Source organism: Globicephala melas, chromosome 2 (assembly GCF_963455315.2).
Source record: "Globicephala melas chromosome 2, mGloMel1.2, whole genome shotgun sequence".
Classification (NCBI taxonomy): domain Eukaryota; kingdom Metazoa; phylum Chordata; class Mammalia; order Artiodactyla; family Delphinidae; genus Globicephala; species Globicephala melas.
The window spans coordinates 127515206-127541751 of record NC_083315.2 but is presented as its reverse complement, the minus strand read 5'-3'; the positions used below and the strand labels follow the sequence as shown (position 1 = coordinate 127541751).

Genomic DNA, 26546 nt, shown 5'->3' with positions numbered 1-26546 from the left:
TATCTGAAAGATCAATAGGAATTAACAAAACAAAGAAAGGGGAGAAAGGATTTGAGCCCTAGGGAAAGGTAGGAACATGGCTTGATTTAAAGAACCAAGACCAAGTGAAAAGGAGATGAGGACTTCCCTGGTGGCGCAGTGGTTAAGAATCCGCCTGCCAATGCAGGGGACATGGGTTCGAGCCCTGGTCCGGGAAGGTCCCACATGCCGCGGAGCACCTAAGCCTGTGTGCCACAACTACCAAGCCTTTGCCCTAGAGTCTGCAAGCCACAGCTACTGAGCCTGTGTGCCACAACTACTGAAGCCCGTGCACCTAGAGCCCATGCTCCACAACAAGAGAAGCCACCACAATGAGAAGCCTGCGCATCACAACAAGCCTGCGTGCAGCAACGAAAACCCAACACAGCCCAAAGTAAATAAATAAATTTATTTTTTTTAAAAAAAGGAGATGAGCTAGTTGAGAGACTCTAGTGTAGACCCAGGTTAAGGTCTTTACCTGTGAATAGGAAGGCCTATAGGGTTATTTATGTGACAAATTAATTAGATGAACTTGATCAAACTTGCTTCTTTGAAAAGATCACTCCAACTAAAAGGAATAGGAGAAACTATGATTTTTGTGACATGAGGCCTGTTCTGGATTTCCTAAAGCCACTGAATATAACAGTAGAACTCTAGGGAGTCATTTGGAATTATTCCAAACTAATAATGACCCAGACTGACCCAAGGGGTTCAGCCAGAACTGGATGAGCATTAGGAATGCGTTTTAGCTTGCTGCATTTAGCTTCGTCTCAGCCATGATTTAGTAGTCTTCTTCTATTTTCAGGTTAATTTTGGTATGGTGTATTTGGAGCAATAATATTCCATTAAAGTGTTTTATGCTGAGTATCCAAAGCATTACTTGTGTTACCACTTGACATAAATCAAGTGTATATTTTTTTATTAACCATGGCCTTTCTTTCAAGGGAGCAGTAGTTTGATTATATCCTCTGTTAGCCTGCATATTCGAATCAGGAAGGAATTTTAATGGAAGTAATGGATTTAGCATTGTCTCATGGAATCATGTTAAAAATTAACAACCTAAAATTCTTTTCTTTTTTTACATAAGAACATATAGTAAGTAGAAAGCTTTTGAAATGTGTAAAGTGTTATACACTTTACATTTTAATGTGTAAGCAACACAATGAAAATAACATCAAGATCTAGATATGAGCACTACTATGATCTCCTCCAAGTAAAGTTTTTATTACCCCAGTTTTCTTCATTAAGACACTTTGTAAACTCAAATACTGCTTCTTACTTACATAGCACTTTGTAATTTTTTTTTTTTTTTTTTGCCGTACGCGGGCCTCTCACTGTTGTGGCCTCTCCCGTTGCGGAGCACGGGCTCCGGACGCGCAGGCTCAGCGGCCATGGCTCACGGGCCCAGCCGCTCCGCGGCATGTGGGATCTTCCCGGACCGGGGCACAAACCTGTGTCCCCTGCATCGGCAGGCAGACTCTCAACCACTGCGCCACCAGGGAAGCCTCTGGTAATTTTTTCTTAATTGACCCATTAGCAGCATTTAATAGTTTATCTCTTCCTCCTTTTTGAAATCTTTTCCTCATTTGGCTTCCAGGACACCAAACGCTGCTGGTTTTCTCCCTCTCTGACTACTCCTAGTTCTTCTCCTTTGTTGATCTCCTCATCTTCCCATCTACATCATCCTGACCTCCCTGGAGCTTAGTCTTTGGACTCCTGTTTCTATTTACAGTAGATTTCTTGGAGATCCCACCCAGCCTCATTGCTTCACATTTCATCTCTATCTGATGGTTTCCAATTTATAATTCTGGCTCAGGTGTCTCTCCTGAGTTTGGATATCCAGTTTCTTTCTTAACACTTCCACAAAGATGTGTGATAGGCATCTCAACTAATACTGAGCTCTTTCTCTTCCCCTGAAAACTTGCTCCTTTTGTAACATTTCCAACATTAGTAAATGGCTACTCCATCATTCTAGTTGCTCAAAATATTGAGTTATTCTTGAATCCTGTCTTTCTTTTATAAACCGTATCTAATCTGTCAGCAAATCCTTTTAGCTCTACTTCACACTATAGCAATATTCAGTCACCATTTCTCACTCTTCCACTTCTACCACCTGGGAACACTCTGGGAGTATCAAAGTAGCCTCTTAACTGGTCTCCTCTCTTCTACCCTTGCCCCATTCAGCCTTTTCTCAACACAATAGAGATAAGTGGGATCATGTCACTCCTTTGCTCAAACCTTGTTCAGTGCTTCTCAGAATAAAAGTCGAAGTCCTCCCAGTGGCCTGCTAGGCCCTCTGCAGTCTGGTATTTCCCCCGCTTCTCCTTTTACCTCACTGACCTCATTTACTACTGACCTTTTTTTGCTCTACTCGTGCACCACACTGGCTTCCTCGTACCTCCAACACATAGACATGTTCTAGTCAGGGCTTTTGTATTGTACTTGGAGTTTCTTCTGCCTAGAACAACCTTCCTGCAGATAAAAACATGAGTGGCCCTTTTACCTCCTGTAAGTCTTCAGACAAACATCATCTTGAAGAGGCCTTCTCTTGCAGCCTATCTGCACCTCCTGCTTCCTGGACATTCATATGTAAATGTTCACAGCATGTCCCAATCCAAGCTTATTATCATCTTCCCTAAACTTAACGTCTCCAGTATAAATGATACAGTACTCAGTTCTCAAGCCAGAAACCTAGGAACCTAGGCATCATCTGTTCCTTCCCTCTCACACCAGGTTCATGTCTAATCAACACCGAGTCTTGATTCGTTCTCTTAAAAGGAGTTTTCTAACTTTTTTGCTATGTATCCCAAAAGAATTTTTGAAAAATTTGTACATTTTTATGCTGACATCTAAAAATTTTCATCTTTAAGTTTAGTTTCAGAAGATATAGTTTTATATGTTTTGTAAATACTGATGTTTTAAAATAAAATAGTCCCGTTAGTCTTTTAAATGTACCCAAAATACACTACCAAATGTAAAATAGATCGCCAGTGGGAAGCAGCTGCATAGCACAGGGAGATCAGCTCTGTGCTTTGTGACCAACTAGGGGGTGGGATAGGGAGGGTGGGAGGGAGACGCAAGAGGGAGGAGATATGGGGATATATGTATACTTATAGCTGATTCATTTTGTTATAAAGCAGAAACTAACACACCATTGTAAAGCAATTATACTCCAATAAAGATGTTAAAAAAATAAAAGAGTAAGATAATTTTTAAAAAATGTACCCAATGAAATACACACCGTTCATCCTTTTAAAATACACGACAAAGTGCTTTTTTAATGGTTGGAAATTTACATTGTTCTTTTTTCTCTGTGAACTTTTCATTCTAGTTTCCCCACATAATTATATTCTAATATAATATTTATTTTATGTTTAAAAGTCTTTGATGCCTCCTTTGTATTTATACTTCTTTGCAACAACAAAAATGTCTATATACTGAATTTTTAAAAATTTCCCCAATGACCATAAAGCTTTAAAACTTCCTTTTGGGTTGAGTTATTAGTAGTCCATAGTTGATCAAAAGAACATAAATGTCATGAATTTTGAAAAATAATAATCATAAAGCACCTGACTTGAAAAATGACTTGTTACCTGATCTTTAGAGTTATTCACTTTTTCATTTTCTAGATTTTCTAGGACTTGTCAAATGACTGATTATTATTACTGCTACTTTTTCACTTTTTTTATTTAGAAGTACCTTGTTTAGTCCAATATATCCAAGAAAGATTGGGAAAATAAAAATAGTATTAACTACAATATACCTTAGCCATGGCAATATTTACTCATAAGATGTATTTTACCTTATCACACTTTTTTGTTGTTGTTGTTTGTTTGTTTGTTTGTTTTTTGCAGTACGCGGGCCTCTCACAGCTGTGGCCTCTCCCGTTGTGGAGCACAGGCTCCGGACGCACAGGCTCAGTGGCCATGGATCATGGGCCCAGCCGCTCCGCGGCATGTGGGATCTTCCCAGACCGGGGCATGAACCTGTGTCCCCTGCATCGGCAGGCGGACTCTCAACCACTGTGCCACCAGGGAAGCCCTACCTTATCACACTTTTTAAATACATTTTCATTGAATCCTTGGAGCTGTAGATCTAGCTTATTGTATTAATTTTCTGTTGCTGCATAAGAAATTATCAACAACTTGGTGGCTTAACACAACACACATTTATTACCTCACAGTTACTCTAAGTTAGAAGTCCAGACATGGCTTAGCTAGATTCTCTGCTTTGGGTCCCATGGGCTGAAATCAAGGTTTTGGCTTGGGCTGCAGACTCATCTGAGGCTCAGGGTCTTCTCCCAAGCTTATGTGATTCTTAGCAGAATTCATTTCCTTTCAGTTTCCTGTCTGAGGCCCTCAGCTCCCAGAGGCTGCTGCCATTCCTTGCCATGTGACCCTCCCTATAATATGTCAGTTTGCTTCTTCAAAGCCAGCAGAACTGCATCTGCTGCTGTCACTTGTCTCACACTTCTAGACCCTCTTTTGAAGGACTCACCTGATTTAGGTCTGGCCCACCCAGGGTAATCTCCCTTTTGATTAACTCAAGATCAACTGATTACAGACCTTAGTCACCTTTGCCATATACGGTAATATTATCATAGGAGTGATATCTCACCCTAGTCACAGGTCCTGCCCACATTCAAGAGGAGAGGAGTGTACAGGGCATGTATACCAGGGGTGGGAATCTTGGAAGCCAGCCACCTTAGAATTCTGCCTACTCATTTTATGGAAAATATCCCCACATAACCTAATTGGTAAAGTCAATTTAGTTGTCAAGCCAACCAGCCTATTGTATTTATCTTGTTCAAAGTCTAACTTAATTTTTCAGTTCAAATGAATGTGTTAATACATGTCACATGCCAACCATCTCACTTCTGAATTCAAATTGTAAGATAGAAAGATAGATAAGGTGTGAAAACTTGCTTTGAATTTTTTCTTCTGAATGAAATAAGGTGATGTTGCCTGTATTTAGTTTTGTTTGTTTGTTTGTTTATGGCTGCTCTGTGCAGCACTCGGGATCTTAGTTCCCTGACCAGGGATCAAACCCATACCCCCTGCAGTGGAAGCGTGGGGTCTTAACCACTGGACCGCCAGGGAAGTCTTATTTAGTACTTTTTAAATATGCTTTCTTTTCTTTGTTCTCATGAGCTTTTCCCTGCATTATAGTGTATTTTTTGACAGTAGGCTAGGGGATAGAAAAAGCAAGGTTAAATGAAAAATATTTATCATTGTCTCCTTGTTTTGTGTCATAGAATTTATTTATTTATTTATTTATTTATTGTACTGCAGAGCAATGCACCATAATGAGATTCAGGATAAGTAGGAGATCTGCCTTTCTTCAGTTAAGTGGGAGGAGGGCAGTTGTGGAGATGTGGGAAAGGAGAACCTCCTTTATTTACTCCTTGAGTGCAAGTACCTTGCCGGCAGATCTTCTTTAAGAAAGAGTGCAAATAGTAGTTTTGGTAGTATGCTGAAGGACATGGGCATTTGGCCCAGGGAGTCTTAAACTTTGACTGAATACTTAGTGATCTTTTCCCCAGGTCACAGGAAAAAAAGCCACTATTAATTTTTTTCAGTTTTATTTTTTTCTCTTAAGTTTTTCTTAGGTCTGTGGTACGTGCTGCAGTTTATCTGCTAATGAGTAGTGCAAGATTGTAAAGTAAATGAACAAGAGATATAGAGGTTTTACAGGGAGAACTGCTTATGATACTTTTTGTTTTTACTTACAAACATGTGCCTATAGTTTTAAGTTTTATAGTTATTTTTATTAACATTCTTCTTGCTTACTATGATGAAGTGTAAGTATCTTAACACTTCATATTCTTCTAAGAGCACTGTGACTTCCAAATGCTCTGCCACTGGAACAAGTTGGGAACCATTGATCTAGCCTGTACTTTCTTGGCCTGATTGTATGGGAAGGTACTTACAGTTCATTTGCCATTTCATTCCAATCAAGGAAAATTTTAATGACAAAACTTTCAGTTTCAGCTAATAGTCTTTCCTGTATGTTTTGATTGTTTTATGGTAAGCCCTTACCTAATATTAAGCTAAATAGAATGAGATTCCTGGCCTGTAGTTTCTGTATTTTAAGTAAACCCACCTTGGGGACTTCCCTGGTGGCACAGTGGTTAATAATTGGCCTGCCAGTGCAGGGGACACAGGTTTGATCCCTAGTCCGGGAAGATCCCACATGCCGCGGAGCAACTAAGCCCATGCGCCACAACTACTGAGCCTGTGCTCTAGAGCCTGCAAGCCACAACTATTGAGCCCGTGTGCCAACTACTGAAGCCCGCACACCTAGAGCCTGTGCTCTGCAACAAGAGAAGCCATTGCACTGAGAAGCCCGCACACCGCAACAAAGAGTAGTCCCTGCTCGCCGCAACTAGAGAAAGCCCGCGCAGCAAGGAAGACCCAATGCAGCCAAAAGTAAATCAATCAATCAGTCAATCAATCAATCCACCTTGAAAACCTGTCAAGAAAGCACCTAATTAAGAACACTAAATCTAAGTGGGAAGGGAAGTGAATATTAATAGACAGTGGGAATAGAGGAATATACAGTGGGAATCCCCTCATTTATAATGTTATATGGGATAACTGAGTCTTCAGGTACATATCCAATGAAATAAAACCAAAGTTAATGGACTTCTTAATTTTTCCCAGTCTCTGAATTTCAGCAAGTTCAGGGAATCTGTTTGCTACCATGAATTTATTTAGCAGCTGTTTACTGAGTGCTTGCTTTATGCAAAGCATGGTGCTAAATTACCTTTGTGTTAGGAATAAAGGAGTGGGGAAATAGGAAGAGACCAAAAACATAAGAAATAGTTCCTGACCTTAGTTTATAGTGTACAACTGTGGTTTCAATTCTTGATTATACACCCTGATCAGAGAAATGCTACCTCAGAATATTGATTTTTATATTATTTTAAATAACTTATTTGAGAATTAACATACAATAAACTGCACATATTTAAAGTGTACAGTTTGATAAGTTTTTATGTATGTATACTTAAGTGAAACATTCATAATAAAGATAGTATAGCCTTCAGCCCATAGATTTCCTCTTGACTCTCTATAATTCTCCCTCCCATCCCTCCTGACCTCTAATCCACAAGCAATCACTGATTTGCTTCCTATAACTATAGATTGCTTTTTCTAGAGTTTTTTGGTAATGGAATCACACAGTATATATTGTTATTTTTGCCTGGCTTCTTTCACTCAACATAATTATTTTGAGATCCATCCATGTTGTTGCATACATCAATAGTTCATTCCTTTTTGTTCAGTAGCATTCCATAGTGTGGATATACCACTTTTTTTTTTTAAAGATTTATCATTTATTTATTTATTTTATTTATTTTCGGCCGTGTCCAGTCTTAGTTGCAGCATGCAGGATCTTCGTTGAGGCAAGCAGGATCTTTTGTTGCGGTGTGCAGGCTCTTTGTTGTGGTGCACGGCCTTCTCTCTAGTTGTGACGTGTGGGTTTTCTCTTCTCTAGTTGTGGCACACAGGCTCCAGGGCGCGTGGGCTCTGTAGTTTGTGGCACGAGGGCGCTAGTTGAGGCGCTCGAGCTCAGTAGTTGCGGTACGCGACTTTAGTTGCCCCGAGGCATGTGGGATCTTAGTTCCCTAACGAGGAATCGAACCCACATCCCCTGCATTAAGGCGGATTCTTTACCACTGGACCACCAGGGAAGTCCCCACTTTTTTTTTTTTTTTTTTAATCCATTCACTTGTTGATGTACATTTGGTTTTCATATCTTGGCTGTTAAAAATAAAGCTGTAGGGCTTCCCTGGTGGCGCTGTGGTTGAGAGTCCGCCTGCCGATGCAGGGGACGTGGGTTCGTGCCCCGGTCTGGGAGGATCCCACATGCCGCGGAGCGGCTGGGCCCGTGAGCCATGGCCGCTGAGCCTGCGCGTCCGGAGCCTGTGCTCCGCAACGGGAGGGACCACAACAGTGAGAGGCCCGCGTACGGCAAAAAAAAAAAAAAAAAAAAAAAGCAATAAATCTTTATTGGGATTTTTTTAACAAAATAATTTTAAAACAAAAAACCCAACATGTAAACAAGAAAGTAAATAAAGTTAATTGGCATTATTATATATATATATACATCCAAGGATCAAAACAAATTCTGAGTCAACATTGCATAATCCAGTAAAATGTTTTGAACCATCAATGTTCAGGGTAACTGTATTTAATACTATCAATAATGATACCTTATCTTTGAATACTATAAAATAGTTTATGGATTATAAACTATATAGTTTAGGTTTTCATTCTTCCCATGAATCCATATGCCACATGTATACTAGTCCTAAAATGTATTTATGTTGTCACTATTAGTCCAAAATATCCATCATCCCAAATTAACCAGGTTACAATTATCCGATCTCCAGAATTTTTATGGTGAGATGTGCTAGAACCCATATATGACAACTTCATTTTTCGAAACCTAATTCTAAATTCTGTCTAATCTGCAACTTATTTCTTCTCACTTTCTATATATACATTAAATACTATAGCAACTTCACCTTAGAAAGTATAGTTAATACATTAATACGCATTTAGTCAATAATTTCTGACAGAGTTATAGCTTATTTACCAAGAGAAAGTGCTAATTTTTGTTTTAAAATTTAGTTCAAGTATTGTCATAGTAGTGTTATTTAATTGAGAATGATGGCTTCAACTTAGAGCGTTCAATGTACACATTAATATAGTTTAAAATTAAAGAATTAAATTATTCCTATGGAGAAAATCTCAGTTCTTGAAAGACCAAAATATATTGTTTTATTACTATAAAATGTTATTAGTTCATTGTCTGATTCACTGATTATATTCAATTCACTCTTAATATTATCTTTTGAAGAGCAAAAGTTTTAAATTTTTAAAACTTTGCATGAACGAGCAAAAAAATCATTTGTCTGTATTTGTGTTTTTATTTCTGGATTCTCTATTCTGTTGCATTGGTCTTTTGTCCTATCTTTTAAAATTTTATTTATTTTATTATTTATTTATTTGGCTGTGCAGCATGCAGCATCTTAGTTCCCTGACTAAGAATCAAACCTACGCCCCCTGCAGTGGAAGGGCAAAGTCCTAACCACTGGACTGGCAGGGAAGTCCCTATTTTCCTATCTTTACATCATTACCACACTATTTGGATTATTGTAGCTTTATAAAAAATCTTGGAATCAGGTAGTTTTAGCCTTCCGACTTTGTTCTTTTTCAGAGTTGTTTTGGTTATTCTAAGACCTTTGTATAGCCATAGGAATTTTAAAATTAGCCTGTCAATTTCTACCAAAAAAAAAAAATCCTGGAATTTTGTTGAATTTATAGATTATTTGAGGGAAATTGACATCTTAACAATATTGAGTCTTTAAACCCATACAGTTTAAATTTTCATTTATTTAGGTTTTTAAAAATTTCTATGAGCAATATTTTGTAGTAGTATATCTTTAGGATGAAATTTGCCGCTTTTTCTTTTTAAATTGAATTTTAACTCTTACAACAAACAAAACTTACAGTATTCTTAATTGGTGTTTGAGGCACTTGCATCCTTGCAGAAATCTTAGCAGTGGAATAAAGAATTTGACATAAGTAAATACACAGACTGTGTATCCAGAGGGATTTATTTCTACATTGTACCAGAAACTCAAATGATAGTTGATTGAACAAGTGCACTAGCAAGATTTTTTTATTTGATTGTGAGTATGGGGGACTGAAAAAATATATATATTAGGAAATAGCATTTCCAAAATTTGTCAAACCTAGTATTTATCAATTTAAAAAATAAAGTTTAATGCTTTTATATGTGTCTATGCATGAATATATAGTATTATGACTATTCTGTTTACAGTGTGTGTATAAGGAAGTACCTTCTGGCAATTTGAAAATACGGTGTAACTAAAATACAGGTCTGACTTGTTAATTTACTGTTAAAGATTGAAAATTATTTTAATTGCTCTTTTTCTGACCAGTCTTTCAGAAAAATCTGAAAATGAGTTTGTTCTGATGTGGTAATTTTATGTTGATTGTCTCTCAGGGTGCTGAGGTAGTAAATACTGTGAAAGTACAAAATATGGTTATCTTTCATTGTCATCTTGATGTCCTTATTAGTATTTATGTCTGGGATTTTTTATTTTTGCGATACGCGGGCCTCTCACTGTGTGGCCTCTCCCGTTGCGGAGCACAGGCTCCGGACGCGCAGGCTCAGCGGCCATGGCTCATGGGCCCAGCCGCTCCGCGGCATGTGGGTTCCTCCCGGACCGGGGCACGAACCCGTGTCCCCCGCATCGGCAGGCGGACTCTCAACCACTGCGCCACCAGGGAAGCCCTATGGCTGGGATTTTAACACTGTATATTTGTTTTTATGACTTTTCATATTTGCAGTTTAACAAGTTTAGTATAAGAAACTCAGATGCTCAGTGTTAAGGTTGCTTTGTAGGTTATTTACTAAAATCATAATCATAGAAAAAAATCCATTAGACATTATCTTAATTCTCATGCACAGTCATTTTTACTGATTAGGGCCCTTGGCTTTTATGGAAGGATGTTATAACAAACAGCCTTATGAACTCCAAGCTGAACTTCCAATATAAATGTTTATTTTATATTTTTTAAAATGTCTGTTGATCTAATAGAAATACATGGTAGGATGTAATTAAGTTTCCTCTTATTATATGAAAGAAGTGCAGGTTGTAAGAGGAAAGATTTATTTCTCCCAAATCTATTTGGAATTTCTAAAGAAATATAAAGCCAGGTTTTTTGGATGTTAGTCCTATATGAATTTCTAATTGCCTTATTTAAACTCTTCTTATCCAGACTTCTTGAAAAAGTAGTTTTTAATTATTGTCTCCAGTTTCATGTGTCCTTCCTCTTTCTCACTTCCCCACTTATCATGTTTCCTTGTAAATTTCTTTGTATTTTATCAAAATTATTCACGGAAAAAAAAAGATAAATAGCTCTATAAGGCTTGTTACGAAAAAGAGCATTACCTCCTCACTATTCACAACATTTTTTGCTTCCTAGAGGCAGTCCCTTTAATTTTTCAAAATGATTCATTTCAGTATTCTGTGTCTCTAAGGAAAAAAAGTGCTTCTATCGCTACTTATGACTTTTCTGTTTTGGGCATTATCTGTTGATTTCCTACTCTGGAAGGTAAGGATTTAATATTCTTCAATACACATATACATTCCCCCTCCAACCACATATACTTCCTGTCTCTCCTCCCACCCCATGGTTATATCTTAATTTTGGTTGGATCAGTATTCAGAGTTTATAGTATTATAACCATAAATAATGACCATATACTATACTATATGTTATTTATAGTTAAACCACTTTTTCTTACTACCTAACCTTTTACTGAAGTTAATAATTGTCTTGTTTTCTTGTTTGTGTATTTTCTGTGTATTTATTAATTTAAGCTCAAACTCTCTACCAGTTGTTTAAATATCCTCTCAAGAGTTTTAGATCCATCAGTTACTCTGATAATTTCATCTTCTTGAGATAGCTTCTCTTAGAGCCTTCTGATCTGCTCTTATCAGACTGGTGACCTTTATGCCTGTTGTACAGCTCTCATCTTATAATTTTCCCTTACTTCATCCTGGGCATTCCTTTGGCTTTTCTTCTGTATTGGTTCCTTTGTTTTTTTTTCAGAACTGTCACCACTGTAGTTCTTTTTTTTTTTTAATAGATCTTTATTGGAGTATAATTGCTTCACAATACCGTGTTAGTTTCTGTTGCACAGCAAAGCAAATCAGCCATATGCATACACATGTCCCCATGTCCCCTCCCTCTTGAGCCTCCCTCCTGTCCTCCCTATCCCACCCTTCTAGGTCATCGCAAAGCACCAAACCGATCTCCCTGTGCTATGCTGCTGCTTCCCACCAGCCAACTATTGTACATTCGGTAGTGTATATATGTCGATGCTACTCTCACTTCGCCCCAGCTTCGTGCTCCCTCCCCATGTCATCAAGTCCATTCTCTATGTCTGCCTCTTTATTCCTGCCCTGCAACTAGGTTCATCAGTACCATTTTTTTTTTTTTTAAGATTCCATATATATGTGTCAGCATACGGTATTTGTTTTTCTCTTTCTGACTTACTTCACTCTGTATGACAGACTCTATGTCCATCCACCTCACTACAAATACCTCAGTTTCATTTCTTTTTATGGCTGAGTAATATTACATTTTATATATGTGCCACATCTTCTTTATCCATTCATCTGTAGATGGACACTTAGGTTGCTTCCATGTCCTGGCTATTGTAAATAGTGCTGCAGTGAACATTGTGGTGCATGTCTCTTTTTGAATTATGGTTTTCTCAGGGTATATGCCCAGTAGTGGGATTGCTGGGTCATATGGTAGTTCTATTTTTAGTTTTTTAAGGAACCTCCATACTGTTTTCCATAGTGGTTGTATCAATTTACATTCCCACCAACAGTGCAGGAGAGTTCCCTTTTCAACACACCCTTTCCAGCATTTATTGTTTCTAATTTTTTTGATAGTGGCCATTCTGACCGGTGTGAGGTGATACCTCATTGCAGTTTTGATTTGCATTTCTCTAATAATTAGTGATGTTGAGCATCTTTTCATGTGCCTCTTGGCCATATGTGTGTCTTCCTTGGTGAAATGGCTGTTTAGGTCTTCTGCCCATTTTTTAACTGGATTGTTCGGGTTTTTTTGATATTGAGCTCCATGAGCTGTTTGTATATTTTGGAGATTACTCCTTTGTCTGTTTCATTTGCAAATATTTTCTCCCATTCTGATGGTTGTCTTTTTGTCTTGTTTATGGTTTTCTTTGCTGTGCAAAAGCTTTTAAGTTTAATTAAGTCCCATTTGTTTTTATTTCTGTTACTCTAGGAGGTGGATCAAAAAAGATCTTGCTGTGATTTATGTCAAAGAATGTTTTTCCTATGTTTTCCTCTAAAAGTTTTATAGTGTTTGGTCTTACATTTAAGTCTTTAATCCATTTTGAGTTTATTTTTGTGTATGGTATTAGGTAGTGTTCTAATTTCATTCTTTTACATGTAGCTCTCCAGTTTTCCCAGCACCACTTATTGAAGAGGCTGTCTTTTCTTCATTGTATGTTCTTGCCTCCTTTGTCGTAAATTAGGTGCCCATATGTGCGTGGGTTTATCTCTGGGCATTCTGTCCTGTACCATTGATCTATATTTTTGTTTTTGTGCCAGTACCATACTGTCTTGATTACTGTAGCTTTGTGGTATAGTTTGAAGTTGGGGCACCTGATTCCTCCAACTCTGTTTTTCTTTCTCAAGATAGCTTTTGCTAGTTGGGGTCTTTTGTGTTTCCATACGAATTGTAAGATTTCTTTGTTCTAATTCTGTGAAGAATGCCATTGGTAGTTTGATAGGGATTGCATTGAATCTGTAGATTGCTTTGGGTAGTATAGTCATTTTCACAATATTGATTCTTCCAATCTAAGAACATGATATATTTCTCCATCTGTTTGTGTCATCTTTGATTCCTTTCATCAGTGTTTTATAGTTTTCTGAGTACAAGTCTTTTGCCTGTTTAGGCAGGTTTATTCCTAGGTATTTTATTCTTTTTGTTGCAGTGGTAAATGGGAGTGTTTCCTTAATTTCTCTTTCTGATTTTTCGTTGTTGGTGTATAGGAATGCCAGAGATTTCTGTGCATTAGTTTTGTATCCTGCAACCTTAACCAAATTCACTTAATACTTCTAGTAGTTTTCTGGTGGCATCTTTAGGATTTTCTATGTATAGTATCATGTCATCAGCAAATAGCGATGATTTTATTTCTTCTTTTCCAATTTTATTCCTTCTCAATTCCTTCCAATTTGTAGGCTTTCTCTAGTTGGGGCGAGCGGGGGGCTACTCTTCGTTGTGATGTGCGGGCTTCTCATTGTGGCATCGGCAGGCGGACTCTCAACCACTGCGCCACCAGGGAAGCCCGGCAGGCAGATTCGTAACCACTGCACCACGAGTGAAGTCCACCAATAATGTTTTTTATGAGCCTTCTTGTACATGTCTTCTGGTAAACGTTTGTGCTTATTGCTCTAGAGCAGTGCTGTCCAATTGGAATATAATATTAACCACATATGTAATTTAAACTTTTCTCATAACCACATTAAATATATACGAAGACACAGATGGAATTGATTTAAATAACGTATTTAACCCAATAAATCTAATCATTTCAGCATATAGTCAACATAAAAATTATTGAGATATTTGACATTTTTTGTGTGTGCTAGATCTTTGATGTCTGGTATGCATTTTGCTCTTATAGCCCATCTCCAGTTCAGTAGAACTACATTTCATGTGCTCAGTAGCCACATGAGGCTGGTGTCTACTGTATTGGACTGTAGAGTTTTAAAGGATATAAAATATTGAGTAGTAGAATTACTGGATCATAGGGTATGCCTATCTTGAACTTTAGTAGTTGATGGCAAAGTTTTCCAAAGTGATAGAGCCATTTTGCACGCCATTGGTAGTGTGTGAGAGTTCCCATTTTTCTACATAATCAACAACACTTGGTATTATCACACTTTGGGTAGTAATTTTTGTGTTCTGTTTAGTAAATCCTTTTCTGCCCTGAGGTCATGAAGATAATTATCTATTATCTTGTTTTATATTATCAGAACTTTATTAGGGCTATTTATTTAATAGGTCTAAAATCAACTAAAATTGATTTTTGTATCGAGTGTGAATAGGAGTTGATTTCATTCTTCTCCATATGGGTATCCAGTTGTTCACTATTCATCGACTTGCCCCAGTGTCCCTCAACAATCCTCCCCCTGCCCATAATGCCACCTTTGTTGTACATCAAGGGTCTGTATATCTGTGGGCTTGTTTCTGTACTCTCTGTTCTGTTCTTTTCATTTGTTTGTCTATCATTATATCAGTATCACATTATTAAATACTGTAGCTTTGTAATAAATTCCAATAATAATTGGAGCAAGCACTTATATTTCTTTAAGAGTATATGACTGATTTCTTAGCTTTTTGTATTTCTATATAAGTTTTGAAATTATCTTTTCAATTTTAACCAAACATACTCTTTGGTTTTGACTGTGATTTTATTAACTCCGTGGATCAGTTTGAGAAGAATTGATATATTTACAATATTAAGTCTGATAATTCATGAACATGGTATTTTATTTCATTTATTTAGATCTTTAATTTTTCTTATAGTCTGGTTTTTCTCCCTAGGAGTCTTGTACTTCTTATCTAAGATTTATTCCAAGATACATGTTATAATGTTTATTCTATTGTAAGTGATGTTATTTTAAAAATTTATTTTCTAACTTTGTTGCTGTTACACAGAAATAACATTTTATTTTTATGATTTGAAATAATTTATGTGTACCATATTTTTATTTTCCTTCATGGGTGTATTAGTCTGGGATCTTTAGAGAAACAGAAATACACACACACACACACACACACACACACACACACTCTCTTATAGAGACAGAGAAGTGCAGATCTGCAGTCAGTAAGCTGGAGACCCAGGAGAACTGATGGTGTAATTCTAGTCCAAGTTCTAGTCCAAAAGCAAAAGAAGACTGAAAACCTGTCAGGCAGAGAGAGAGAATTCTTTCTTACCCAGCCTTTTCTACTATTCAGGCCTTCAGTGGATTGCATGAGGTCCACCCACTCTGGGGAGCGCAATCTGCTTTACCCAGTCTACCAGTTCAAATGTTAATCTCATCCACAAACACCCTCAGAGACACCCTCAGAAATAATATTTAACCAAATATCTGGGTACCTGGTGGCCCAGAAGTTGACACATCAAATTAACTATCACAGTGGGCAATCAAATCATCTGCAGATTTGTTTCTTCTTTTCTGATTCTTACACTTTCATTTTTCTTGCTGTACTTCACTGACCAGGACCTCCAGTACAATGTGGAATAGAAATCATAATAGCTAGTATCTTTGCCTTTTTCCTAATCTCAAAAGGAAAGCTTTCAGTGTTTTACCATTAACTATGATGTTTCTTGTAGATTTTTGTAGATATCTTTTACCAAATTCAGGAAGTTCATTAAGAGATTTGATTATGAATGAATATTCAAAATTTTATGTGCTTTTTCTACATCTGTTTAAGATCATATTATTTTTCTCTCTTATTTAATCTGTTAACATGGTGAATTACTTTGCTTGATTTTCCAACATTAAGCCAACTTAACATTCCTAGGATAAATCCAGCTTGGTCATGTTGTATAATTTTTTTTAATATATTACAGAATTAAGTTAGCTAATAGTTTATTTAGGCTTTCGTTTCTAGGTTCATGAGTGAAAACGAGCTGTACTTTTCATCTTTTCGAGTTTTTATATCAAGGCTAGCCTCAAAATAACTTGAGAAGTCTACTTATTCTTTTACTGTTTTTCAAGAAAGCTTGCTTAAGATTGTTGCATTTCTTCCTTGAATGTTTGATGAGTTTGTCAGTGAAGCCATCTAACGCCATGCAATGAGCTATAAAAGCAAGTCTTAACATATTTCAAAAAAATTGAAATCATAGAAAGTATTTTTTCTGACCACAGTGTGATTATTCTAGAAATTGATAAAAAAGATAACGTGAAAAAAAAAACCCTGTGTTTAGAAATTAAGAAGTATACTTAAAGTATTTAAGTATACTTAAATTCTAAAAGTTAAAGAAGATACCATAATGGAAATTAGAAGTTATTTTGAAATGGATGACTGCAAAAATATTCCATATAAAAATCTGTGGGTTTTTTACAAAAGTAGTTCTTAGACAAAATATACATATTGCAAAAGAAGAAAGGTTGAAAATAAGTATCCATACCAAGAAGTCAGAAAAAAAGAATAAATAGCAGAAGAAAAAATGGAGATGAAACATATAAATGAAATATAAAACAAACATAAAATGGAGAGCATCAACAAAGCCAAAAGTTGGTTCTTGAAAAGATTAATAAAATTGATAAACCCCAGAGAGACTGATCAAGAAAAGAATGGACACACAAATAACTGATATTAATGAAAGAAAAGAATTCACTGAAGTTTCTATGAACTTAAAAATGCAAGAGGCTATAATGAACAATTTTATGCTAAATTTTGAGAATTTAAATGAAGTGGTCAACTTAATGCTGTTTTCTTTGTGGGAAGATTTTTTTTTTTTTTTTCTCCTGTATGCGGGCCTCTCACTGTTGTGGCCTCTCCCGTTGCGGAGCACAGCCTCCGGACGCGCAGGCTCAGCGGCCATGGCTCACGGGCCCAGCCGCTCCGCGGCATGTGGGATCTTCCCGGACTGGGGCACGAACCCGTGTCCCCTGCATCAGCAGGCGGACTCTCAACCACTGCGCCACCAGGGAAGCCCTGTGGGAAGATTTTTAACTACCGCATCAGTTTTCCAAAATAACTATGAGACTATTTAAATTTTTTTCTTATTATGTCAGTGGCATTGATATCCTCCTAATACCATGCATTAGAACAATACTTTTCTCTTAATCATTCTTTCAGCAGATATTTACATGACATCTACTATAACGCTAGGCACTATTTTTTACCTTCTTTTTCCTCATATTCAGTTTGACTGGATTATTTTTTAGGACAGATTACTAGATTCTAATTTTAAGAAATTTAACAACAGGGACTTCCCTGGCAGTCCAGTGGTTAAGACTCCGTGCTTCCACTGCAGGGGGTGCAGGTTTGATCCCTGGTGGGGTGCTAGGATCCCGCATGCTATGCGGTAAGGCCAAAAAAAAAAAAAAAAAAGAAATTTAACAACAAAAGAGGCTCAGCACAGCTGTGTGGCAACAGAAAGCAGCATATACCATTGTAAAAGAAATCTGACTAGCACCTACTTCATAGAGCACCTCTGTAACCTGTAAAGTAGTATGATTATTCAGGGCTACCTCTGTTGCTAGGGTTCATAGACTTCTAGTAGGTTTATTTTATTTATTTATTAACTTTACAGCAGGTTTTTATTTTTGCTTTATATCTATTACAGTGTTTGAAACCTAAAGAAACACATTTTCTCTTCAAATTTGGATGTGTATATAAGTATCATTTGTCTGGACTCAGCACTCAATGCCTTGGTTTCTTGGCCTATATCTGCTCTGAAATCATCAAGCTGTGTCTGTCTACCCAGGGGCCCCGAGAACAAGAAAAACAATAGCCAGAAGTTTATAGTTCTTAAAAGCAAATAAATTTGGAAAGAAAAATGTGAGGAAAAGGGTTTGATTCACTTTCGTAGAGTCTGTAGCTAGGAACCCAAGCTGTTTTTGAGGAATATCTGGTCTGTCTTGGGTAGCTGGAACCTCATACATACCCCCTTTGCTTCTTTAGTGGTTCAATCAAAGACAGTTCCCACAAAAGCTGGCTAAAAGAGCCAGTACCCAACTCCAGGGCCTGAGGGTTCTCGGCATGGCAGTTTTCTCTTCCCAAACCCAGAGGCCAAACCTCTGACCTACATAGGGGAGCAGGGCTAGAGTTCAGCAGAGGGGTTCAAGTGTGTGCTAATGTGGACATTGGCAGTCAGGCTGGCCCAGAGTAGTGAGGTGGGCCCAGACGCACTGAAGACCTTTATGACATACTCCACAATCCTTTCTCCCAGTGTTCTGGACCCCAAATTTAATGGTGCCTATTCTTTTTTTTTTAATTTATTTTTGGCTGCTTTGGTTCTTCATTGCTGTGTGCGGCTTTCTCTAGTTGCGGTGAGTAGGGGCTACTCTTCGTTGCAAGTGCGCGGACTTCTCATTGCAGGGGCTTCTTGTTGTGGAACACGGGCTCTAGGCACGTGGGTTTCAGTAGTTGTGGCACGTGGGCTCAGTAGTTGTGGTGCACAGGCTTAGTTGCTCCACAGCATGTGGGGTCTTCCCTGACCAGGGCTCGAACCCGTGTCCCCTGCATTGGCAGGCAGATTCCTAACCACTGCGCCACCAGGGAAGCCCAAATGGTGCCTATCCTAACTTACAGCCAGGTTTGATTCTGCACATAGCCCAGGCCTGATGCAAAATGCCCTCCCAGAGGAAAACTAACAGCTTTAATTTACAGACTTACTTGGTTTGTACTGACCTCAAAATTCTTCCCTCCCCATGGTCTTCACCTAGGTGTGGGGCTAGGGAACAGACAATGGGATGAACGAATCCTTTATGAAGGCCTTGACCAAAGAGAAGTTATTGCCTACCACATGGATCCCCCCGTAGGGCCAAATTCTTGACTTGTTGGCTTAACAAAAAAAATACAAAAGTTAAGACAGGAAAAATACTGGACAAGATTGGTCTAAAATGTGCAATCCTACAACAGCTGTGGAAAAAACCTACTCTGAGCAATTTCTCCATCTCACACGCACTTATTTCCAGGATAGCCCTACCTGGAAGATACTGCTACTAGTTGTGAGCCTTTCCTGTGGTTCAGTAAGCTGAGGCTTGCACCCTTCACCAGCCTGCCAGGGAGGCAGACAGGCACATACATTCCTAGGCCCCCAGCCAGCCTCCTCTCCCTAAGTGTCCCTGCGGTGCCTGCAGGGAGCTGGAGAATCTGGCTCCTTGCCTTCAACTGAGAGCCCAGAATCTGAGCCCACAAGATGAATCTGCTGAGGAATATTCAGGATGCTGGACACCAAGCTGAGCGAGAAGAGCTTGGGGAGGAGAGATGTGGCCTGAACAGCCGAGCTGAGGCCTTCAAAGAAGGGCATGGGGGAGGAGGGGGAAGTATTGCTAGGCATGCATCTCCTTCCCTTCTATTTTGCTAGAAACAGGTAACTTTAGAGTATAGGGGGAAGACAGGTAGACATGAGAAAATGGAAATCCAGTTCCTTCTGCTAGAGTTTTCATTTTAAACTGGTTTGGCTTGAGAGAAGTTGAAAGTTCGTGCCTGAGGGCCTTCTTTCTCTCTTCCTTGACTAAGTATGATAGCAGCTATAATCTGTGCAGTTCAGCTCTAAAAAATAGGGCTCTTGGAAAGAGGCTTCCAGGGAGAAGAGAATAGGAGTAGTCTAAGGGTTCTAGGTAAGGGGGAACACAAAGGGTCCCTGAATGCTGAAGTCATCAACACCTGTTCCTTGGAAGGGTCACTTGCACCTACTGGCCCAAGTAACCAGGCTGGCCAGGTGAGGGTGGAACCTGTGTGGTTCTAACAGAAGGTTGCAGCCAATACCAAGGCCAGTCAGTTACTTGGGATAGCTCGGAATTGAAGGCAGGCTTCTAAGACCAGAGATCCTGTTAACACTAGAGAAGATGGTGTGGCGGTGAGATGCCCAGAAGGGCTGGCAATAAAGAGTAGCTGTCACTGTTCAAAACAGTATTTGAAAACTTTAGCTAAGAAAAAGACTCCTTGTCCCTTTAACCCACACCTAAATATCTCAGACCCACCAGAGATCCTAAAATGGACATAGCCATGTGCCAAAATATTAAGATTCCAAACACATGTCTTCTCAGGCTATTCCCTACAGCAGGTTGGGGAGCCCTTCCATCCCTGTAATATCCATTCAGAAATCTGTCAGAAAGCCTCTGACTTCACCTAGGCCAGGGTCTGGAGTCCAGATGGGGGCTGCCCACGAAGAGTGGCTGTGAAGCCTGGGCTAAAAGATAATATTTTGCTTCCCAAGATGGCCAGAGGAGAGGAGGAGATGCAAAAGATGATGTTACTGCCTCTGTGGGCTGGGAGAACTTCACCTGTTGACTGAAAAGGGGGTCAGAGGAATATAATGGGAAAACATGGTCTGAGGAAGACACTAACAAAGGAAAGCTCCTTGAGGCCACATTTATCTGATGAGAAATTTGTCCTCATGTTGTGCCCTGGGAGACTTCAGCCTTTGGAGTCCTTGTAGAAAACAGGCTTCAAGCAGTAGCTGATGATCAAAAAGTCTTCTATTTGGTACCCGGCCCAGATCTGAAGCAAAAGTAAATTTGGGAGGAACAGTTGGGGAAGGCCGGATGGGTATGTATGTCTCACAATAAGAATTTGGCCCCAATGTCAGGGACTTAACTGTTGCTAGGGATGTACAAAGTAGATCTCACTAAAATGCTCTGCCCTTTGGACCGGGACAAGGGGTGGGGGTGGCTTGCTTTTGAACTGTAGGAAAACAGTTTTGTAATGGAGTCGGCAGGCCAAGTGAAGAGGGTCCTGCGCCTTGCTTACCTGGGAGAGTGAGGTTGGTTGATACCATGCCCAGCCTGCAGAGCAGCATCTGACTCACTTAGGCGGTACAGCACTGGCGTCACTTTTCAGTGATAGCCACCAGCCCCAACCACCTTTCTCAGAAAATGCCTCTGGAGTGGGATCTCATCACTGGAAAGAGAGGGCAGATTCAAGACCAGTGGCCAAAAGCATCTGAACTTTTTTTCTGTAAACAGTGGCATGGCTTTCACCTGAGCCAGAGGGGGATGTGTAGGAATGGGAGCAAGAATGGCATTGTTTCTGGGGAAGGGAAAACGCAGCTTGGAGCAGGGCACCTCTGCCCGACCTCTGTGGGGAAGCAAGGACAGGGCAGATTGTGCCTGCAGCTCCACCACTGGCCTACACGCAGCCGACAGCTTCCTCCACCCCACCCCCAGCACCTGAGCTTCACTGTCACATGTAATCCACTGACGCATGTAGGCAAGCCACTGAGGCACTGCAGTAGCTCTACTCAAAGGGGAGAGAAGCCATTAGGATTATAATTGTCACAGGAAGGGCAAAACCCAAACCATGTACAGGTTATCACGTAAGTTATCACAGATGGCTGCCTCTCCTCTTACCACAGAAATTTAGCAGCCTCACGACTTTTGTGAGAGTGATTGATATCTTCCCTGATTGGGATCTTGGTACATAGTAGGTTTAGTAATTAACTTCAGGGTATCCATGCTTCCTTTGAAATCGTGTAGAATATTTTATGTGCATATGCTTTTTTGGTGGTAAGGATGAGGGGCCAGTGGCTTTCAGCTGATTTTCAGAGTCTAGAAAAGATTAAGAACCACTACTCTGAGTTAAGAAAAGTTTACAGAGACCAACAAATACAGTTTTTCTTCATTTTTTGTTTTATATCTGTATTTGAGTAACCATTCTGGTAAAATACTATAAATTATATATAAGATTCTCTGACTTTTGTTTAATAAATATCATTTTGCCTGTACTTAAATTGAGAACTTTTTTTTTTTAAAGGTTCAGGAGCAAGTACATCCCAATCTCTCAGCTAATGAAGAGTCTCTCTATTATATTGAAGAGCTGATTTTTCAGCTGCTTAATAAATTATGCATGGCCCAACCAAGGACTGTTCAAGATGTGGAGGTAAAAATTATTTTGTTATTTCAAAAAGTCATTGAACCACTGTACAAATTAATTTTTATATCTAAATCTGTATCATTCTAAATTATTATGGAAGGTAAAACCATTGAAATCATAATGGGAGATATATGGTCAGTTCATTCTGAAAGGGAAGTTTTTCAGCAAAAAAAGTGCTAAAACAACTGGATAAATTTATGGTGGGAAAAACCCTTGAAACCTATCTCACACAAAAATTAGTTCAAGATATATCATAGTCTTAAACATAAATGCTGAAACTATAAAGTTTCTAGAAGAAAATGCGGGAGAATATCTTTATAAGCTGGTGTTAAACCAATGTTTTTTTGCAGAGGACTCAAAACACTGTAAATATCAAAGAATAAAATTGATGTGAAAATACAAAAGGTATAAGTCACAGACTAGGAGAAAATGTTTCAATATGTATTCCTTACAAAGGAATTGTAAGGTAAGGCTTGTATCCAGAATATGTTAAAACAAACAAACAAACAAACAAAAACTCCTACAAGTCAGTAATAAAAAGATACCCTGCTCACCCAAGTGGGCAAAAATCTTGAACAGATACTTCATAAAAGAAGATATACTTATGGCCAATAAGCATATGAAAAGGTACTCAAGCTCATAATTCATCAGGGAAATAGAGATTAAAACTACGATGAGATACTATTTCACACCCACTAAAAGGGATAAAATTAAAGACTGATAACATGGAATATTGATGAGATGTAGAGCAACTAGAACTCTTATACATTGCTAGTGGGAGTATAAAACGGCAAAAGTACTTTGGAAAATTGTTTTGCAGTTTCTTATAGTTAAATATATATCTAGCCTATGACCCAGCAATTTTACCCCTGGGTATTCAACCCTAGAGAAATGGAAATATATCTTCACAAAGAGACTTATACATGAATAGCCAAGCAGTTTTATTCATAATAGGCAAAAATCAGAAACAACTAAAGTTTCCATCTACAAGAGAATGGGAAAACAAATTGTGATAGATTCATAAAATGGAATACTACTTAGTAGTATTGTAAACTGAAAGAATGCACTATTGGTATACGCAATAACATAGCTACAATCCACAGATATTATATAGAGCAAAATGAGACATACCCCGGAGAGTATGTATTATATGATTCCAGTTACATAAAAATCAGAAATAGCTAAAAGTAATGGTGATAGAAATCAGGATGGTGGCTGCCTATGAAGGGTGAGATTAAGATGATAGAAATTTTCTGTAATCTTGATTAGGGTGATGGTTATACAGATGTAAGCATTTTTCAAAACTCATTCAATGGTACACTTAAGATCTGTACATTTTACTGCATATAAATATTACCTCAATAAAGGACTAGTATAGAATAAACATTTTACTCATTGATTAAAAGTATATATATACATACATATACCTCTAAAAGATCGTGTGTAATTCAGAGCTGAAATATTTGTTTTGGCTCAGTTACATGGGAGTATTTCTAGATTTTTAGAAATATCCGTCAGTATAGCTTTTAAAAGTTACTTTGGCATTATACTGTTTATATCACCTTTCTTTTGAAGATTGTTTCTATAACAAGGCAACAACTTCCAGTGTAGGGATAATCTTAATTTGGAGTAATAGACCTATTAAGATTTTCAGGGACTCTCGGAATTAAAGCATTTGTTTCCCTGTTCTCTGCTGTAAGAATTGGACATAAGTAAATATAATAAAAGTATACTTTTCAGAAGCTAAATATGTTAGAAGCTGAGAATATAATTTTAAAAATAGGAAATCCTGCTAAATTGGAGTTTCATTCAGTTATCATTACTTCTCATTATTCATGCCAATTACTGGTTACATTTAAGATTAGATGAACAAAATAGTAACGTAAAAGGCTTGGATTGTTTTTGCCAAGAGATATATTTCTTTAAACCATTCTGAGCTCTGCCACACACTTGATCCTTTAAGAGGTACATGATATTTCTTCTTTTAAAATTCTTCTCTATAAAGCTCTGAGATTAGCAGGAGAGAGACTGCATAGTAATTATTAATAATGAGTTAACTTCTGCTAGGTAAACAGTTTTAACCCTAGAAACCTTGACCTTAAAATCACTGATAGAGTATTTTATGTTTGCTTTAATCTCCCCTAATATTATTACTTTTTCCTTTTTCCATTTTATCTTAATTATGCTTACACTTAAAGCTTTCTGTTTAAACTTCACCTTTTTCCTCACCCATGGGAATTATGTGGAAGAATCTTGATAGCATGTTGATCTTTTTTTTTTTAAACAAAAAAACTTCATTTATTGCAGGAATCAGAATATGCTATGTTACTATTAGCTGCTGGTGTTATGGATGATGATAAAGTTTAATTTTGTATGAATTTTCTGTTTATGAGCACTTCTATTAACAGTAGTTCTGCTGTGATCTGAACAGGAACGAGTTCAAAAGACCTTTCCTCATCCAATTGATAAATGGGCTATTGCTGATGCACAGTCTGCCATAGAGAAACGAAAACGAAGAAATCCTCTCTTACTGCCTGTGGACAAAATCCATCCTTCATTGAAGGTAGAACAGACAAGCAAACAAACAAAAAACAGACACAAAAAAGCATTGGGGAGGTTATTTTTAACAAATAATACTTTATATAGTATTTGTGTATTTATATAGCATGGTCTTATCGTGTATGTGCACTTGAGTGTGTGTACACTTATTTATACACATACATGCATATATATGTTTCTTAATATGTGTAAAAAACAAAAAGAAGTATGCTTTGATGAAATCATATTGCTTTTCAAATAATATTAAAGGTTAATGATAAGAAATAATGCATCTTTGTGGCATCTTCTAATGATGGCTACCCCTGATTGACTTCCAGCTTTTTGTTGATTAATAAAATATATAATGCGAAAGCTCCTGTGAGTTCAGAACTGTTTTTAAATCTGTATTTATCACAGATATTTTTCTATACGTTAGAAAAGTTGTCTAGGGAATATTATTTAGTCTGTAGAAAATAATTGGTGTACATGGATTTGAATACTATTTGGTAGCAATTTCAAGACTCCCCCTCCCCCCACCCAACACACACACACACACACACACACACACATCCTCCCCTTAGTAGAAACCATTGTAATTTGGGGATATTAATTAAAGCAAGATCCTTGAAGATAGCAGATACTTATCAGATGGGTTTCAGATAATGTATCAAGAGGTTTTCAGGGAAGTCCAGTCCAAGATTTCTGTCTTAGAATCAATCATCTCTTCTTGTTTGATACTGAAGGCAGATTTGTTAGATTACGTGTCTCTTAAAAAAAGAGAGAGACAAAAAGAAACCCTGATACTGAGCCAACAGCTCATTTTATATCCTGTGGTACCTTTGAGTTTAGATATTTGGTTTACAGAAAGTTCTTTATAAGCAAGAATGTTAAATAAAATTTTTAAGTGCTTAACTGCTACTTGACAGTGCTGCCATTTTTTGGAATTAAATTGTTTATTTTTTCCACAGGAAGTTTTAGGGTACAAAGTGGACTACCATGTGTCCCTATATATTGTGGCTGTACTAGAGTATATCTCAGCTGATATTTTGAAATTGGCTGGTAATTATGTTTTTAATATCCGACATTATGAAATATCCCAACAGGACATTAAAGTGTCAATGTGTGCAGATAAGGTAAGTGTTAAAAGGTATTTAAACTTAACCTGAATGATAGAGACTATATGTCACTTATACCTCTGTTTTTTATATATATATATATATACACTTTTTTTTTTTTTTTTGAGGTGTGCGGGCCTCTCACTGCTGTGGCCTCTCCCGTTGCGGAGCACAGGCTCCGGACGCGCAGGCTCAGCGGCCATGGCTCACGGGCCTAGCTGCTCTGCGGCATGTGGGATCTTCCCGGACCAGGGCACAAACCCATGTCCCCCGCATCGGCAGGTGGACTCTCAACCACTGCGCCACCAGGGAAGCCCTATACCTTTGTTTTTTAATACATGATTATATTAGTGATTTTTATAGTGACTGGTGTTGGAAGACAGAAAAATGGTGGCTTTACAGACTAACAATGATATTTTCGGGTTTTTTAGCATGTGACAGGATGAGAATCTCTTTTTTTCCAGCAAGAATTTTTTACCTACAGGAAAAAACATCCAAAGCCTCAAACCAGTTTAAGAAAAGTAGTTTGAGTTTTGTATTTTAAGAAAGAGAATAAATACAGAATATTCAGATACGTTTAAGAAGTAATTTTGAAAAACATGCTTTGATTTCACAGCATGGGTCATTGGGGCACAGGTAGAGAGAAGACTTTGCCATGCCAGAGTTA

The 26546-nt window shown here is 38.0% G+C and overlaps 1 protein-coding gene across 2 annotated transcripts in view; it reads left to right on the top strand.

The window, feature by feature from the left end:
* SOS2 (SOS Ras/Rho guanine nucleotide exchange factor 2) overlaps window positions 1–26546 on the top strand; it is a 99361-nt gene that overhangs the window by 4335 nt on the left and 68480 nt on the right. For both annotated transcript variants that reach the window (XM_030854909.3, XM_030854910.3), the window contains exons 2-4: window positions 22107–22232; window positions 24658–24789; window positions 25733–25897. In XM_030854909.3, coding sequence (XP_030710769.1) covers window positions 22107–22232; window positions 24658–24789; window positions 25733–25897 — 423 coding nt within the window. The remainder of the gene's footprint in view (window positions 1–22106; window positions 22233–24657; window positions 24790–25732; window positions 25898–26546) is intronic.